Raw genomic sequence first — 17,872 nt, forward strand, 5'->3', positions numbered from 1 at the left:
GCAAATGCCATAATTTTATTCTTCTTTATGGCTGAGTAATATTCCATTGTGTATATATACCACAGTTTCTTTATCCGTTCATCAACTGAAGGGCATCGAGGTTGGTTCCACAATCTAACTATTGTGAATTGAGCAGCTATGAACACTGATATGGCTGCATCACTGTAGTATGCTGATTTTAAGTCCTTTGGGTATAAACCGAGGAGTGGGATAGCTGGGTCAAATGGTGTGTCCAATCCAAGTTCTGTGAGGAATCTCCATACTGTTTTCCAGAGTGGCTGTAACAATTTGCAACTCCACCAGCAATGTATGAGTGTCTTTTTCCCCATATCCATGCCAACATTTCTTCTTATTGCTTGTGTTCTTGATAATGCCATTCTAACTGGAGTTAAATGAAATCTTAGGGTAGTTTTAATTTGCATTCCTCTAAAGTACTAGAGATGATGAGCATTTTTTCATATATCTGTTGATCACCTGTATATCTTCTGTGAAGTGTCTGCCTAGTTCCTTAGCCCATTTATTGATTGAGTTCTTTGTATTTTTGGTGTAAAGTTTTCTAAGTTCTTTATAAATTTTGGAGATTAGTGCTAATTGGCTTCTTCATAAGATAAAATTAAAACAAATGGTGGTGCGGGGTAAGAGAAGAATGGAGGAACTTTGGATTGGGCAGAGGGGAATGAGGGGAGATAAGTGGGCAGGGAGGTGGGAAAGATGGAGGAATGAGACAGTCATCTTTATCCTATGTACATGTATAACTGCATGAATGGTGTGACTCCACATCGTGTACAACCAGAAAAATGAAAAGTTGTACTCCATTTGTGTACAAGGAATCAAAATGCATTCTGCTGTCATGTATGACTAAATAGAATAAAGTAAATAAACAAAAAAATGTGGGAAAATACTAAAGTTCAATTGTGAAAACAGAGACTTGGAAAAACTCACAGACTTTGGATAGTAAAGAGAAGGTAAGACAGAGTGACCAGTGCCAAATGTGTGGCAGCACAGTAGAGAATGGGGAGGGGATAGAGGTGAAAGAAAATAGAGACCCAGAGAGCACAGAACTTAGTACAGTGCAGGACAGGATAGTGGACCTGAGATCCACCTATCATTCTGGCCCATTCTGCCTACCTCCCTGCATATACTTATGGTACAGTAATGGGAAGTCATCGAGAGGATCTTGTCTGAGCTTGCTGCTCTGGGTGTCAAAGCATTTGTTTGACCCTGGGAACCCAAAACAAATACTTATACACTGAACCAGTGAACATCTGATTTGAGAGCTACATTCGCTCCAAGCCATAGTCTATGATACTAAACTGCTGGGAATTTTGTGTGGCACCAAACCACTCTGTAACATCTAAGAGAACCAAGGTTACTTTTCCTTTAGGACTGGCAACTTGGGAAGCCAACTGTGGGAGTTAGGGGGAATGAGCCACTATGTGATTACACAATTGCTTTTATGTACTGGAATACTAGTGTTGTGGAGTGTGTGTGGTAATTGTCACTGCAACCCCCACCTTCAATATGGATAATCGTAGCCTCACAGTGTTTCCCTGCCCTGACGTAAAAACAACAACAATAACAAAAAGTGCTAGAGACATTGATACACTGCTGCTAACATATCAACTCTGTCCTACAGAGTGCCGAAAGCAAATAAAATTGGAATAAGTCTCTGCCAGGAAAATCTCTGGATTCTGCCCCAATTCAGGGCAGTTGACAGGTATTACTGCTGGCTCCAATCACAAAACACTTCTGCTGGCTGCCTGGCAAGCAATGTAAGAGAAAGAAGAAAAAGGTGAATAACCCGAAGCTAATGCTCTCTATAAGGGACACATAACATACAAGATCACAGATCTGTTCAGCCCCAGTTGTGAACATCCACTCTTAACAATCAACCACTTTGATGAACAAGAAATTATTACTTTTTATTAAGACTCTGTCTGGTTTGAAGTTATGTGTTTTCTTCTTTTTCTAACCCCCCCCCCCACTTTTTAAATTCGTTCTTTTTAGTTATACATGACAGTAGAATGCATTTTGACATATCACACATACATGTAGTATAACCTCCCATTCTTGTGGTTGTACATGATGTGGAGTTACACAGAGTATTCGTATAATGACATAGGAAAGTTATGTCCAATTAATTCTACTGTCTTTCCCATTCTCATCACCCTTTTTCTCTCCCTTTTAATATTCAATATTTTCTTCCTTTTTCCATTTTTAAATTCTTTAATTGGATCTTCTTCATCTTTCCTCCTTTTGATTTTTATTTAATTGTAATTTTAAAAAAATTAACTTTTTCTTAACAATTTAGTTTATCCCACATTATTATTACTTTATTATTTTTAAAATTATATATATATATTTTTTTAGTTGTAGATGCACATTATACTTTTATTTATTTATTTCTATGTGGTACCGAAGATCAAACCCAGTGCTTCATACAAGGGGCAAGCGCTCTACCACTGAGCCACAACCCCACACATTACTTTTGTCCCTTGCTTTTCTATTGAGAATGGTGATGTGGTTGTCACTGCTGTTTGCTTCTTTCTGAATGGTGCTGGGGATTTAGCCCAGCACCTCAAGCATGGTGTGGGTGCCTTGCTGCTAAGCTATACCCCTAGCTCAAGTGAGAAAAATTATATCCCAATCCAGCCTTAGCTATCCCACTCAAACCTTAGCTGTCACCTCAATGTAAAGACTAGAGAACAAAAAAGGTCCCAGTCAATCACCTGGTCATGAACAGGCACAGCTGGGAGTGGACCTGAAGTCTCACTTCTGGTCATTCATCCCCAAAGAAACAACAGAGAGAAGTAAGATGATTATAGCAGATTCCAAACCTATGAGGGACCTCAGCGCAGCTCACTCACATAATCTTTCAGTCTGCACACTGCTGACAAGAATGGAGTAGTAATCACAGAGGGTGTACACCATATTCTCTGCTGTCTACATATACCTTCCATAGGGTCCCAATTCTTATGAGACCTACAGCAACAGTGGGTCATTCAGGGTCTGAAACAGTATGCACTATGTCCAAAAAACCACAGCCAAAAAAAGTCATGGGGAACTAAACTAAGAAGTTCATTTGGAATTAAGTTCAATGCTACACAACACATGGATTATCCAGGGAATGTCATCCAAAAAAGGTTGTTCCCTAAAAAGAATCTCACAAAAAAGTAGAAGAGATTTCTATCCCAAAAGATGCATTAATCTTAACAGGGAAACACAAGAAATATGAAAAATCAAGGCAACATGAGTTCTGTGGAAGTTAGTAACTACCAACTGATTCTTCTAAAGGTTCTAAAGTGGAATGAATAATCAGTTATATGAAAAAAAGAACATAACATACAGATCTATGGGGAATCATTAAAGGGCCAAACTAACACATAATAGAAATAGATAAGGGAACTGAGTTATAGGTTAAAGGTATAAAAAAGTTAGTGAAATAATAGCAGAATACTATTATTTAAGTATTATTATTGAAGGTACCATTCAAATACAGGAAAACTCCAAATAGACATGACCAAAAAAGAAATCTCCAGGATTCTTATTGCTAAACTACCAAAAGTACAGAATAAGAATATTAAAAGCTTCACAAAAAAAGTACTGAGTCACAAATAAAGACAAACTCATTATAATAAAAGATTTCTCAGAAACTCTAAGGCTCGGTAAAGCATGGAAAGATTATTTCAAAGAGAAAATAACTCCAACCTAGATAACTAGATTCTCCAAAGTTATGCTTTAAAATCAAAAAAAGAATAAAAATCTTACAAGAAAATCATAAAGGTCAAAATAACCAGAAGAAAGACATCAAAATGATAGGAATTAGCACATATCTTTCAATAATAATACTGAATGTAAATAGTCTTAATTCTCCAATTAAAAGATGCAGACAAACTGGATTAAAAAATAAGACTCAACAATTTTGTCTGCAAGAAACTCACTTTATAATCAAAGATACAGACTGAAAGTAAAAGGATGAAAAATGATTTTGTAAGCAAACAGAATCTGAAAGCAAGTAGTAGTAGTTATACTTATCTCCAACAAAACAGACTTCAAGCCAAAATCAGGGAGAAGAGACAAAGACAGTCACTATATACTGATAAAGGGAACAATGTATATAGAAAGTATAACAATTATAATTATATATGTACTAGAAGCCAGAGCATGTAGTCTTAAACACACACACACACACACACACACACACACACACAACAACAACAACAACAAAACCATTACTGGACATATAGAGGAAAAGGTAGGCCTCAGTACAACAGCAGGTGACTGAACTCCCAGTTCTCACCAATAAACACATCATCATCCGGACAAAACAACAACAAAATCAGAGTTACATTATACTAGAGATCAAAGGAACAATAGACATAAAATATTCCAACATTTGCAGAATACACATTCTTTTTATCAGCTCATGAAACCTTTTCCAAAACAGATCATACTTTGTCAGTAAAGTAAATCTTGATATATGAAAACAAATTCTTCCATCTTATCAGATCATAAAAAATGAAACTATAAATCAATAGAGCGAGAAACCATATAAACACATGGATATCGAACAATACACTTTTGAAGAACAATTGGTCACTGAAGAAATTGGGGGAGAAATTTTTTTAAAAAGCCTATGATCAAATGAAAGCACAATATACCAGCACCCGCAGGATACAGCAAAAGCAGTATTAAGAGGTAAGTTTATAGATAAGAGTACCTACATTTTAAAAAGTGAGAGATCTTAAAGAAATAACAGAATGATGCATCTAAAGGTCTTAGAATCCCAAAATATACAGAAGTAAAGAAATAATAAAGATTGAAGCAGAAATGAACTGAAGAGAGAATGAAATAACAATATGAAGGATAAATGAAACAAAGAATTGGTTCATTGAAAAGAAAAACAAGATTGACAAACCCTTAGCTAAACTAACAAAAGATAAAAGATCCAAATAAAGAAAATCAAGGTTAAAGAGGAGATATCACTGATTTTTTGATAAAATTAGGGAGTATTTTGAAAAATTATATATCAATAAACTGTAAAATCTACAAGAAACAGACAAATTTCTCTTTCTCTCTCTCTCTCTCTCTCTATATATATATATATGGCCATATATATATATATGGCCCTCCAAAATTCAACCGAGATTAAAAAAAAAAAAAAACTAAACAGTGATAAAAAGCAATGAGATTAAAGAAGTAATAAAAAGTCTCATAAGAAAGAAAAGTCCAAGACAAGATGGATTCACTGATGCATTTTATCAGGCTTTTATAGAAAGAATATCAGCATTCCTCCAAGTATTCCATGAAGTAGAAAGGGAAGAAACCCTTCCAAACTCTATGAAGTCAGTAGTAACCCTGCTACCAAAACGTAAGGACACAATGAAAAAGGAAACAATAAATCAGTATCCTTGAAGGACAAAGATGCACAAATCTTAAGGAAATATCTGAAAACTGAATTCAAAACCTCCCTTCATAATAAAAGTCCTAAAGAATAATTATACCTCTACTTAATAAAGTTGTACATGATAAAAACACTGCCAGTATCATACTGACCAGGGAAAAACAAAGCATTTTCTGTAAGATCAGGGACAAGATAGGATGGCCCAGGCTCACCACGCTTATTTAATATAGTACTAGAATTAGAAACTTTAGCCACAGCAATTAGGCAAAAGAAATAAATAAAATTTCAAAATATACTACAAAGCCATAGTAACCAAAACAAGTATGGTATTGGCATAAAAACAAACACGAAGAATAATGGAACAGAACAGTGAACTCAAAACCATGAATCTATAGTCAACAGATTTTTGACAAAGGTGTTAGAAAGACAACCTCTTCAACAAACGATGGCAAATAAGACATACCCATGTAGCAGATTGAAACTAGACTGCTACCTTTCATCCAGTACAAAAATCAGCTCAAAGTAGATCAAAGACCTAAGACTTGAAACTGAAACCACTAGAAAACAACATATGGGAAACACTTCCATATGTTGTGGTATATGGACATAATTGAGTATTATTTAGCCATAGAAGAATGAAATGCAGGAAAATGAATGGAACTGGAGATAATCATGTTAAGCAAAATAAGCCAGACATGGAAAGACAAGTATCACACACCTTTTCTCTTGTATAGAAATTGAAGGGGAAAAAAAAAATGACCTAAAAATAGAAGAGGGACTTGGAAGTGGAAAGAAAGGAGGAGAGAGGGTATTAGGGAAGGTGAATTCAAACACAACACAATATTTGCACGTATGGAAATGTCTGTATAATTAATGAGTTATTAATTAAAATGAAAGAAAAATGATGATAAGCTATATTTAGAAAAAAATATTTGCAAGTTATATATCTGATAAAGGACATCTATCCAAAGTATAAAAAGAAAGTTACACACAAATAATAAGATAACCCAATTAAAAAGTGGACAAAGTATTGAATAGACATTTCAGCAAAGAAGTACAAACATGCAATAGATACATGAAACATGTTTTAACATCATTAGTCATGAGAGAAATGTAAATTAAAAGCACAGTAAGATACTACTTTATCTCCAAAGATAGACTATAACAAGGGTTGATGAGGATGTGAAGTGACTGGAACTCTTAGAATATTGAAGGTGGGATTCTGAAATGGTGCAGTCACCTGCAAAAGAGTTTGCAGTTTCTCAACATTTTACTTGTCGAGTTACCATTATGCTAAAAAGTCATATGCAAAAACCATACGACTCCATCTACTTGAGATTTTTAGGAAAAGCAAAACTATAGAAAGAGTAGATCTAATCAGAAAACAGTACAAATTTGTATATTTATCAGTTTTCTGCCTTTCAGTAATCTACCATTGAAAACAAAACCAATCACTGAATGCATTGGTCACTCAAAATTTTTCTAAAGACGCATATTACTACTTCTAGGTGCCTGGTAAACCTATTCCTTAAATATATACACAGAAATATTCTATGATAATCTTCAAGATATTGACATGAAAATTTGTTATTCTGTAATATAAAAAACAGGTTATAACTTACCAAATCAGTTTCTTTTTTTCTTCTTTTCTTTCTTTCTGTTTTTGGCACCTGGCAGAGGGGGTGGGGAGAAATAGAGTAATTGAGATAGCAAAGATTAACATACTTTCTTCTTTGCAAACATTCAGCTGTTTGTTCAATGGGTGCAGTTCCTTCAAGAGGAAGAGTATAATACTAATAAGCAAATTTGAGAAAATTTTAAGTTTGGTAAAACACAGTGCTAATAAGAGCATCAGTATGTAAGGATACTTTAGAGATTATTCTCTCTTTTATTTCCATATTTTGGTACTAGGGACTGAACCCAGGGACACTCTATCACTGAGCTATATACCCAGTCCTTTTTTGTTTTTTAGAGACAGGGTCTCACTAAGTTGTTGAGGTTGGCCTTGAACTTGGGTTCTCCTGCCTTAAGCTCCATGCCCAGTTGAGATTGTTCTCTTTTTGAGCCTTGCTTCTGTCTATAGGCCACACTATCATTAATTAAAATGATTATTTTAATCTTTAATCAAATGATTAATTTTAAAGAAATTTTGGATCTGAAAAACTCTATCACAAAGGTAAATGTAAGTTATCATTTGGGACATGGAAAAGTTCTTTTACATGTGATATTTCCTGATAACCACAGTAGAGAAAAATATTATCCTGTCCTTTAAAACTCGTAAACAAGCTAGGTCTTGTGGCAAACGAGCTTCTCAGGGGACTGAAACAGGAGGATAACTTACCAAGACTAAGTAACATAATTGCTGGTGAGGTTGTGGGGAAAAAGGTACACTCTTACATTGTTGGTGGGACTGCAAATTGGTGCAACCACTCTGGAAAGCAGTATGGAGATTCCTCAAAATACTAGGAATGGAACCACCATTTGACCCAATTATCCCATTCCTCAGCATATATCCAAAAGATTTAAAATCAGCATACTATAGTGATACAGTCCCATCAATGTTTATAGCAGCTCAATTCACAATAGCTAAGCTATGGAACCAATGTAGGTGCCCTTCAACAGATGAATGGATAATGAAAATGCAGTGAATACACAATGGAATATTATTCAGCCTTAAAGAAGAATAAAATTATGGCATTTGCCATTAAATGGATGGAACTGGAGACTCTCATGCTAAGTGAAATAAGCCAATCCCCCAAAACCAAAGGTTGAATGTTCTCTCTGATATGTGGATGCTAACTCAAAATAGTCAGTGGGGATTCCCACCAGATTGGACAGGCAGACTGGGAGAAAGAGAGGAGGAATGAGAATGGAAAGACAACAGAATGAATAGGACATAATGTACATCCACAAAATTGGGGGACAAATGGGAAGTTGTACTCCAGGTATGTATGATATGTCAAAATACATTCTACTGTCATATATAACTAAAAAGAAAAAAATTAAAAATGTTTAAAAAAGAGAGAGAGAGAGAGAGAGAAAAGGACTGTATCAAAATAAAACTAAAAGCCCTGGGGCCTGGTATGTAGTTCAGTGATACAGCACTTGCCTTAGCTCAACTCTGGGTTCAATCTCCCAGGATGGCCAAAAAGCAAAGGAAGGGAAGGAAAAAGTGGAAAAGTGGAACTAGGTAATAAATCTCAGCTTCTCCACAGTTCAGAGAACAGCTGATCAGAGGGGTGAATGACAAAGGGAATGCACGAAGACATTATACTGGACAGTGAGAGAGTTGAAGTCTTGGTTCCTGGAACAGAAAACAGGAAGGTATTTGTTAACTCTAAACCCTGAGCTTTTTGGGGGGAGGGGTAAAAAAGGGAAAGAGGGAGAGGCAAAGTTGACAGGATGATTTTGGTAAAAATGAAAGAAAACAAAGTTATATCTAATTAAGCTGGGATAGAAGATGCAAAGCCATTTAGTGAGCAAGAAGTGAACAACATATTTCAAATTGTTGCAGAAAACTATGCAACCATATTGCAGAGACCGTGACTAAGCCTCCTCACTAGAAGGAATTAAATCTACAGTTTTTGTCCCATCTACAGAGAGAAGCAAATACTATCACAGCATCATAGCAAAAGCCTTCAAAATGAGCTGTTAGAGTAATATGTATAGAGGGATCACTGCTAGCTGAAGGTTGCTGATATCAACCCCACCCCAAAAAAGGGGAAGTACAGTAGAGTGAAACAAAAAGCAAGTAAATCACTTTCAGGGAGTGTGGCACATAGGGAGCAGCAGGTGTGACAGCTGCTAGCCACAGCTATGGGAGACAGCCTCTTCTGAGCACACACAGACATTAGTCTGCCAACAGTTAGGCCTAACAGCAGTTGTGCAAGCCCAGCATTTGGAAGAATAACCCTGTGCCCTGGCACAGGCACAACAGGAGTGGCACACAGATTTATACCCCATCTACACTGCTACCACTGACTGTACCTAGCGAGTCAAGCCTCTGTGCATGACCTGGTGGTTAACTTTGTCAGAAACACTGTGTATGACACAGAAGTGTCCCACAGATCCCTGCCACCTAGAACCAACCCTTAAATATGCACCCAGAGATGCTGTCACTAAGCAGAATAATGTGGGCCTGATGTTGCACAAGTCCCAGCAGCTGGCAGAAGCCATCCAAGCCCCAGAAGTGCTGTACTTGCAAGAGGCAGCCTGCATATGCATGCTCCACAGAGGCTGGCCACAATTCAGCATGCCCAGAGGCAGGACCACAGACATGCAATCCCTAGGTGGGGGAAGCTACCCTTTACCTCCCATGAGCCACTTAGCACCATTAATGTTGGACCACCATGCTTCTGCCACAAGTTGCCATGCACCCTGAAATCTACATGGGTGAGTTCACACCTATTTTGATAGCTATGGGTACATGAAGCATTTATACAGGTGGGTACACAAGACAACATTCCCAACATTCCCAAACAGTGAAAGGTCTGATCACTAGGCCACAGATAAACAGGGGTTGCTTCCTCTGGCTCTCCCTCCAGAAAGTGACCAGAACGCCCAGACACCCAAGAACATAAGGAGCCTCTCAGATTTCAATCAGAGGGAAGTTAATGAGGTTATTGTCCATGTTCAGAGAAACTTATGAGAGGGTATGGCTATCAGGAAGGTTCAATAAGAAGTCTCTCCATCTCACATAGTTTGGCATGAAATAACTTAAATCTCTCTAGTGTCAGTTTTTTTATTTCACTGATACTTTCTTCTGAGGAAATAAGGAAGATCAAAATACATAAGAATTGTAGGACAGCATTAACGGACCAAACTTAAGGATTATCGATAAAGAGTAGAGATAAAGGTTAATGGCAGCGATCCAAGATGGCGGACTAGAGGTGACTGCATCTCCAGTCGCTCCAGAACCCAGGATTCAAGAAGGGGAGGCACTGAGAGACTCGGACTAAAATAGAGCCACGGGGTGAGTCTCCCCCACCCGGTGAAGTGCTGCCCGGGCGGCAGGCCCAGATTCGGGTGGCTTATTAGAGTAGGGCAGAGCGGCTAGAGTCCTCCTGAGGCAGCCCTGAGTACTCCGGCAGTGGGCTCCTCCCACAGGGCCAGATTCTCTAGCATCTCAGAGCAGGACCCCCAGTGAGAGCCTTTCTGCACAGAACCAAGCTTCAAGACCCTGAACCAGGATGGCGAGTTCCTGCCCGCAGGTTGCTTCAGGGACGAGGACAGGGCAGCCAGGGACTTCCCCAAGCAGCCCGCAGCCTGGCCCCCTCCGGCGGAAAGCGCCTTTCCAGGCTAGCTTCTCGGAGCAGACCCCCCAGTGAGAGCCTTTCCAAAAGAAAATTTTCCAAAACTGAAGAATGAAATGGAAAACCAAGTACAAGAGGCTTATAGGACTCCAAATATACAAAATTACAACAGACCCACACACCAAGGCACATTATTATGAAAATACCTAACATACAAAATAAAGACAGAATTTTAAAGGCCGCGAGAGAAAAGAATCAAATTACATTCAGGGGGAAACCAGTAAGAATATCAGCATATTTTCCAGATCCTAAAAGCTAGAAGGGCCTGGAACAACATTTACCAAGCCCTGAAAGAAAACGGATGCCAACCAAGAATCTTATACCCAGCAAAACTTACTTTCAGATTTGACAACGAAATAAGATCCTTCCATGATAAAGAAAAGCTAAAGGAATTTACAAAAAGAAAGCCAGCAATACAGAACATTCTCAGCAAAATATTCCATGAGGAAGAGATGAAAAACAACGATGCAAATCAGCAATAGGAGGAACTAACCTAAAGGAGCAGCCAAATAAAGGAGAAACCGAATCATGTCAAAAAACAAAAATGAGTCAAAAGACTGGGAATACAAATCATATCACAATAATAACCCTGAATGTTAATGGCCGGAACTCATCAATCAAAAGACATAGACTGGCAGATTGGATTAAAAAGAAAAATCCAACAATATGCTGCCTGCAAGAGACTCATCTCATAGAAAGAGATACCTAGAGACTAAAGGTGAAAGGATGAGAAAAAACATACCATGCACACGGACACAGCAAAAAAGCTGCAGTATCCATCCTCATTTCAGATAATGTGAACTTCAAGCCAAAAATAGTCAGAAGGGATAAAGAAGGACATTACATACTGCTTAAGGGAAGCATAAATCAGCAAGACATAACAATCATAAATATCTATGCCCCAAACATTGGCTCATTCATGTATGTCAAACAAATAATTCTTGATTCCAGAAATCAAATAGACCACAACACAATAATACTAGGCGATTTTAACACACCTCTCTCACCGCTGGATAGATCATCCAAACAAAAATTGAATAAAGAAACCATAGATCTCAATAACACAATCAACAATTTAGACTTAAACGACTTATACAGAATATACCATCCAACAAGAACGAATACACTTTCTTCTCAGCAGCACATGGATCCTTCTCTAAAATAGACCATGCCTTATAGACCACAAAGCTACTGTTAGCAAATACAAGAAGATAGAGATACTACCTTGTACTCTATCAGATCATAATGGATTGAAATTAGAAATAAATGACAGAATAAAAAACAGAAACTTCTCCAATACATGGGGATTAAATAATACACTACTGTATGATGAATGGATAACAGAAGACATCAGGAGGGAAATAAAAAAATTCTTAGAAGTAAATGAGAACAAAGACACATCATATCAAAATCTCTGAGACACTATGAAAGCAGTACTTAGAAGAAGATTTATTTCATGGGGCGCATTCAACAAAAGAAGTAGAAATCAACAAATAAATGACTTAACACTACAGCTCAAAGCCCTAGAAAAAGAAAAGCAGACCAACACCAAAAGTAGTAGAAGACAGAAAATAGTTAAAATCAGAGCCGAAATCAACAAAATTGAAACAAAAGAAACAATCAGAAAAATTAACAAAATAAATAGTTGGTTCTTTGAAAAATTAACAAAATTGATAAACCCTTAGCCACACTAACAAAGAGAAAGAGGCAGAAAACTCAAATTACTAAAATTCGGAATGAACAAGGAAATATCACAACAGACATGAGTGAAATACAAAACATAATTAGAAGCTATTTTGAAAATCTATACTCCAACAGAACAGAAAACCTCAAAGACATCAACAAGTTTCTAGAGACATATGAATCACCTAAACTGAACGAGGAGGACATACACAACTTAAATAAATCAATTTCAAGCAATGAAATAGAAGAGGTCATCAAAAGCCTACCAACAAAGAAAAGTCCAGGACCAGATGGGTTCTCAGCCGAGTTCTACAAAACCTTTAAAGAAGAGCTCATTCCAATACTTCTCAAAGTATTCCATGAAATAGAAGAGGAGGGAACCCTCATTCTATGAAGCCAATATCACCCTGATACCTAAACCAGACAGAGACACATTGAGGAAAGAAAATTTCAGACCAATATTCTTAATGAACATCGATGCAAAAATTCTCAACAAAATTTTAGCAAATCGCATACAAAAATATATTAAAAAGATAGTGCACCACGATCAAGTGGGTTTTATCCCAGGGATGCAAGGTTGGTTCAACATCTGGAAATCAATAAATATCATTCACCATATCAACAGACTAAAAGTTAAGAATCAGATGATTATTTCAATAGATGCAGAAAAAGCATTCGATAAAATACAGCATCCCTTCATGCTCAAAACACTAGAGAAAATTGGGGTAGTGGGAACATTCCTTAACATTGTAAAGGCCATCTACGCTAAGCCCATGGCCAATATCATTCTAAGTGGTGAAAAACTGAAAGCATTCCCCCTAAAAACTGGAACAAGACAGGGATGCCCTCTTTCACCACTTCTATTCAATATCGTTCTTGAGACTCTAGCCAGAGCAATTAGACAAACCAAAGAAATTAAAGGGATACGAATTGGAAAAGAGGAACTCAAACTATCCCTTTTCGCTGATGACATGATTATATATTTAGAGGAACACGGAAATTCCACTAGAAAACTCTTAGAACTCATAACTGAATTCAGTAAAGTAGCAGGTTACAAGATCAATGCTCATAAATCCAATGCATTTTTATACATAAGTGATGAATCTTCAGAAAGAGAAATTAGGAAAACTACCCCAATTCATTATAGCACCGAAAAAAATAAAATACTTGGGAATCAATCTCACAAAAGAGGTGAAAGACCTCCACAATGAGAACTACAGAACAGAATACTAAAGAAAGAAATTAAAATAGTAGAAGATGGAAAGATCTCCCATGTTCTTTGATAGGCAGAATCAATATTGTTAAAATGGCCATACTACCAAAAGTGCTATACAGATTCAATGCAATTCCAATTAAAATCCCAATGATGTACCTTACAGAAATAGAGCAAGCAATTATGAAATTCATCTGGAAGAATAAGAAACCCAGAATAGCTAAAGCAATCCTTAGCAGAAAGAGCGAAGGAGGGGGTATCGCAATACCAGATCTTCAACTCTACTACAAAGCAATAGTAACAAAAATGGCATGGTATTGGTACCAAAATAGACAGGTAGATCAATGTTACAGAATAGAGGACATGGACACAAACCCAAATAAATGTAATTTTCTCATACTAGACAAAGGTGCCAAAAATATGCAGTGGAGAAAAGATAGCCTTTTCAACAAATGGTGCTGGGAAAACTGGAAATCCATATGCAGCAGAATGAAATTAAACCCCTATCTCTCACCCTGCACAAAACTCAACTCAAAATGGATCAAGGACCTCGGAATCCGACCAGAAACCCTGCATCTTATAGAAGAAAAAGTAGGTCCAAACGTTCAACTTGTTGGCTTAGGATCAGACTTCCTTAACAGGACTCCCATAGCACAAGAAATAAAAGCTAGAATCAACCACTGAGATAGATTCAAACTAAAAAGCTTTCTCTCAGCAAAGGAAACTATCAGTAATGTGAAGAGAGAACCTACAGAGTGGGAGAATATCTTTGCCACTTATACTTCAGATAGAGCGCTAATTTCCAGAATCCATAAAGAGCTCAAAAAACTCTACACCAAGAATACAAATAATCCAATCAACAAATGGGCTAAGGAAATGAACAAACACTTCACAAAAGATGTACAAGCAATCAACAGATATATGAAAAAATGTTCAACATCTCTAAGTAATAAGAGAAATGCAAATCAAAACTACCCTAAGATTTCATCTCACCCCAATTAGAATGGCGATTATCAAGAACACAAGCAACAATAGGTGTTGGCGAGGATGTGGGGAAAAAGGTACACTCATACATTGCTGGTGGGGTTGCAAATTAGTGCAGCCACTCTGGAAGGCAGTATGGAGATTCCTCAGAAAGCTTGGAATGGAAGCACCATTTGAGCCAGCTATCCCACTCCTTGGCCTATACCCAAAGGACTTAAAATGAGCATACTACAGAGATAAAGCCACATCAATGTTCATAGCTGCTCAACTCACTATAGCCAGATTGTGGAAACCTAGATGTCCTTCAATTGATGAATGGATAAAGAAACTGTGGCATATATATACAATGGAATATTACTCCACCATGAAGAATGATAAAATTATGGCATTTGCAGGCAAATGGATGAAATTGGAGGATATCATGCTAAGTGAGAGAAGCCAATCTCAAAAAACTAAAGGATGAATGATCTCGCTGATAAGTGGATGAGGATATATAAGGGGGGGTAAGAGGGGTTAGTGTTAGGGTTAGGGTTAGGTTTAGGGTTAGGGATAAGGAGGGTGGTAAGAATGGAGGAAGGAAGGACTGTATAGAGGGAAAAGAGGGGTGGGAGGGGTGGGGGGGAAGGGAAAAAAATAACAATGAATCAAACAAGATTGCCCTATGTAAATTTATGATTTTTAATTAAAATAAATTAAAAAAATGAAACCTAAGAATAAAAAAAAAAAAAGGTTAATGGCACTGATAGCCTATTTAGTGATGTAACAGCAGACATATTTTCAAACCTTGAAAATGAAATGGGCATTCAGACACTTCATTACACATTATAATCAAATGTCAAATATACAGAGTAAGAATAAAATTCTAAAAGCCTCAAGAGACAAATGTCAAGTAAACCAGTAAGAATAACAAGACTGCAAAGAGGAAACCTTCATATCCAGGAGGCCTTGGAAGAATGTTTCAAGTCCTCAGGAAAAAAACTCCCAACCAAGACTGCTATGTCCAGCAAAGCTATCCTGTAGAATTAAAGGAGATATATAAACCTTCCATGATAACCATGAACTAAAAGAATTGATGACTACTAAACCAGCAATGCAGAAGTTACTTTAAAAAGACAGAAGATGAAACGAAACAGAGCCCAGGAAAGGATAAATTTCATTAGAAGACTAGGTAAGCAAATGAGAATTACTATTGAATTAACCATTAGAAGTAAATAAAACAGGCAGGCAGATTCTCTGAGGAGGGGCAGCCTAAGGAGATTCATCTGCGAAGGGTGAGGCTCCCAGGCCCAGGAGGTAGGGCTGGGCCCCTGGGAACTTTGCAGAGGAAGGCAGCCCAGCCCAGGCGGTAGCTGTAAATTGAGGGGAACCTCTAGGAGGGAATTGACCAGCGACACCTCCCCACCGGGTGAGTCTTCCCTGCCGGGTGAGGTTTCCCCACAAGGACGGTAAAACCAGAGACTCAGGCCCAAACAGGCCTTGCCTCAACCCACAGCCTAGGTCCCCTTTGGATGACCATTGGTCAACAAGTGGAGGCACCTCTGCCCACTAGCAGGGATTATACCCCACCTAAAGGCCACCACTCCTAGAGAGGCAGCTTCCTTGTGGAGCACCGCATTATCAACTTCCTCCAAGACTTCAGCCTCCTGAAGGCTAAGGGGGGATATATATAGAAATCTTCAAGGACATTGTAAGTCAATAGAGGAAATCTGCAATATCTCAGTGGTCCACTGATACCTGAACAATATGAGAAAACAAGGAAAGAAAATGCTGCAAACAAATCTAGATGTTACATCAATAAAACCCAATGACAGCATGGCAGAAGAAATGACAGAAAAGGAGTTCAGAATGTTCATAATTAAAATGATCAGAGAAGCAAACGATGAGATGAAAGAGCAAATGCACGCACTGAATGATGAGATGAAAGAGCAAATGCAGGCATTGAATGATCACACCAATTGACAATTAAAAGAGCAAATACAGGAAGCAAAAGATCATTTCAATGAAGAGTTAGAGATATTGAAAAAAAACCAAACAGAAATCCTTGACATGAAAGAAACAATAAACCAAATTAAGAACGCCATAGAAAGCATATCCAGTAGGATAGAACACCTGGAAGACAGAACCTCAGACATTGAAGACAAACTATTTAACCTTGAAAACAAAATTGAACAAACAGAGAAAATGGTAAGAAATCATGAACAGAATCTACAAGAACTATGGGATATCATGAAAAGGTCAAATTTAAGAATTATTGGGATTGAGGAAGGCCTAGAGAAACAAGCCAAAGGAATGAACAATTTATTCAATGAAATAATATCAGAAAATTTCCCAAATCTGAAGAATGAAATGGAAAATCAAGTTCAAGACGCTTATAGGACTCCAAATACACAAAATTACAACAGACCCACACCAAGGCACATTATAATGAAAATACCTAACATACAAAATAAAGACAGAATTTTAAAGGCCGCGAGGGAAGAGAACCAAATTACATTCAGGGGGAAACCAATACGGATATCAGCAGATTTTTCAATCCAGACCCTAAAAGCTAGAAGGGCCTGGAACAACATTTTTCAAGCCCTGAAAGAAAATGGATGCCAACCAGGAATCTTATACCCAGCAAAACTTACCTTCAAATTTGACAATGAAATAAAATCCTTCCATGATAAACAAAAGCTAAAAGAATTTACAAAAAGAAAGCCAGCATTACAGAACATTCTCAGCAAAATATTCCATGAGGAAGAGATGAAAAACAAAGAAGCAAATCAGCAAAGGGAGGAATTATCCTAAAGGAATTGTCAAATAAAGGAGGAAACAAGTTGTGTCAAATAAATAAATAAATAAAATTTAAAAAATGAACCAAATGACCGGGAAACCAAATCATATCTCTATAATAACCCTGAATGTTAATGGCCTGAATTCATCAATCAAAAGACATAGACTGGCAGATTGGATTAAAAAGAAAGATCCAACAATATGTTGCCTGCAAGAGACTCACCTCATAGAAAAAGATACCCATAGACTAAAGGTGAAAGGATGGGGAAAAACATACCATGCACATGGACTCAGCAAAAAAGCTGGAGTATCCATCCTCATTTCCGATAATGTGGACTTCAAGCCAAAGTTAGTCAGAAGGGATAAAGAAGGTCATTTCATACTGCTTAAGGGAAGCATAAATCAGCAAGATATAGCAATCATAAACATCTATGCCCCAAACAGTGGCTCATCCATGTATGTAAACAAATCCTTCTCAATTTCAGAAACCAAATAGACCAT

General features: G+C 37.4%; 1 protein-coding gene across 1 annotated transcript in view; it reads right to left on the reverse strand.

Moving 5' to 3' along the window:
* MYO9A (myosin IXA) overlaps positions 1-17,872 on the reverse strand; it is a 285,639-nt gene that overhangs the window by 44,688 nt on the left and 223,079 nt on the right. Inside the window, 1 exon segment of the mRNA XM_079123120.1 lies at positions 7,027-7,074. Coding sequence (XP_078979246.1) covers positions 7,027-7,074 — 48 coding nt within the window.

This window comes from Sciurus vulgaris (assembly GCF_902686455.1).
Source record: "Sciurus vulgaris genome assembly, chromosome: 2".
Lineage (NCBI taxonomy): Eukaryota > Metazoa > Chordata > Mammalia > Rodentia > Sciuridae > Sciurus > Sciurus vulgaris.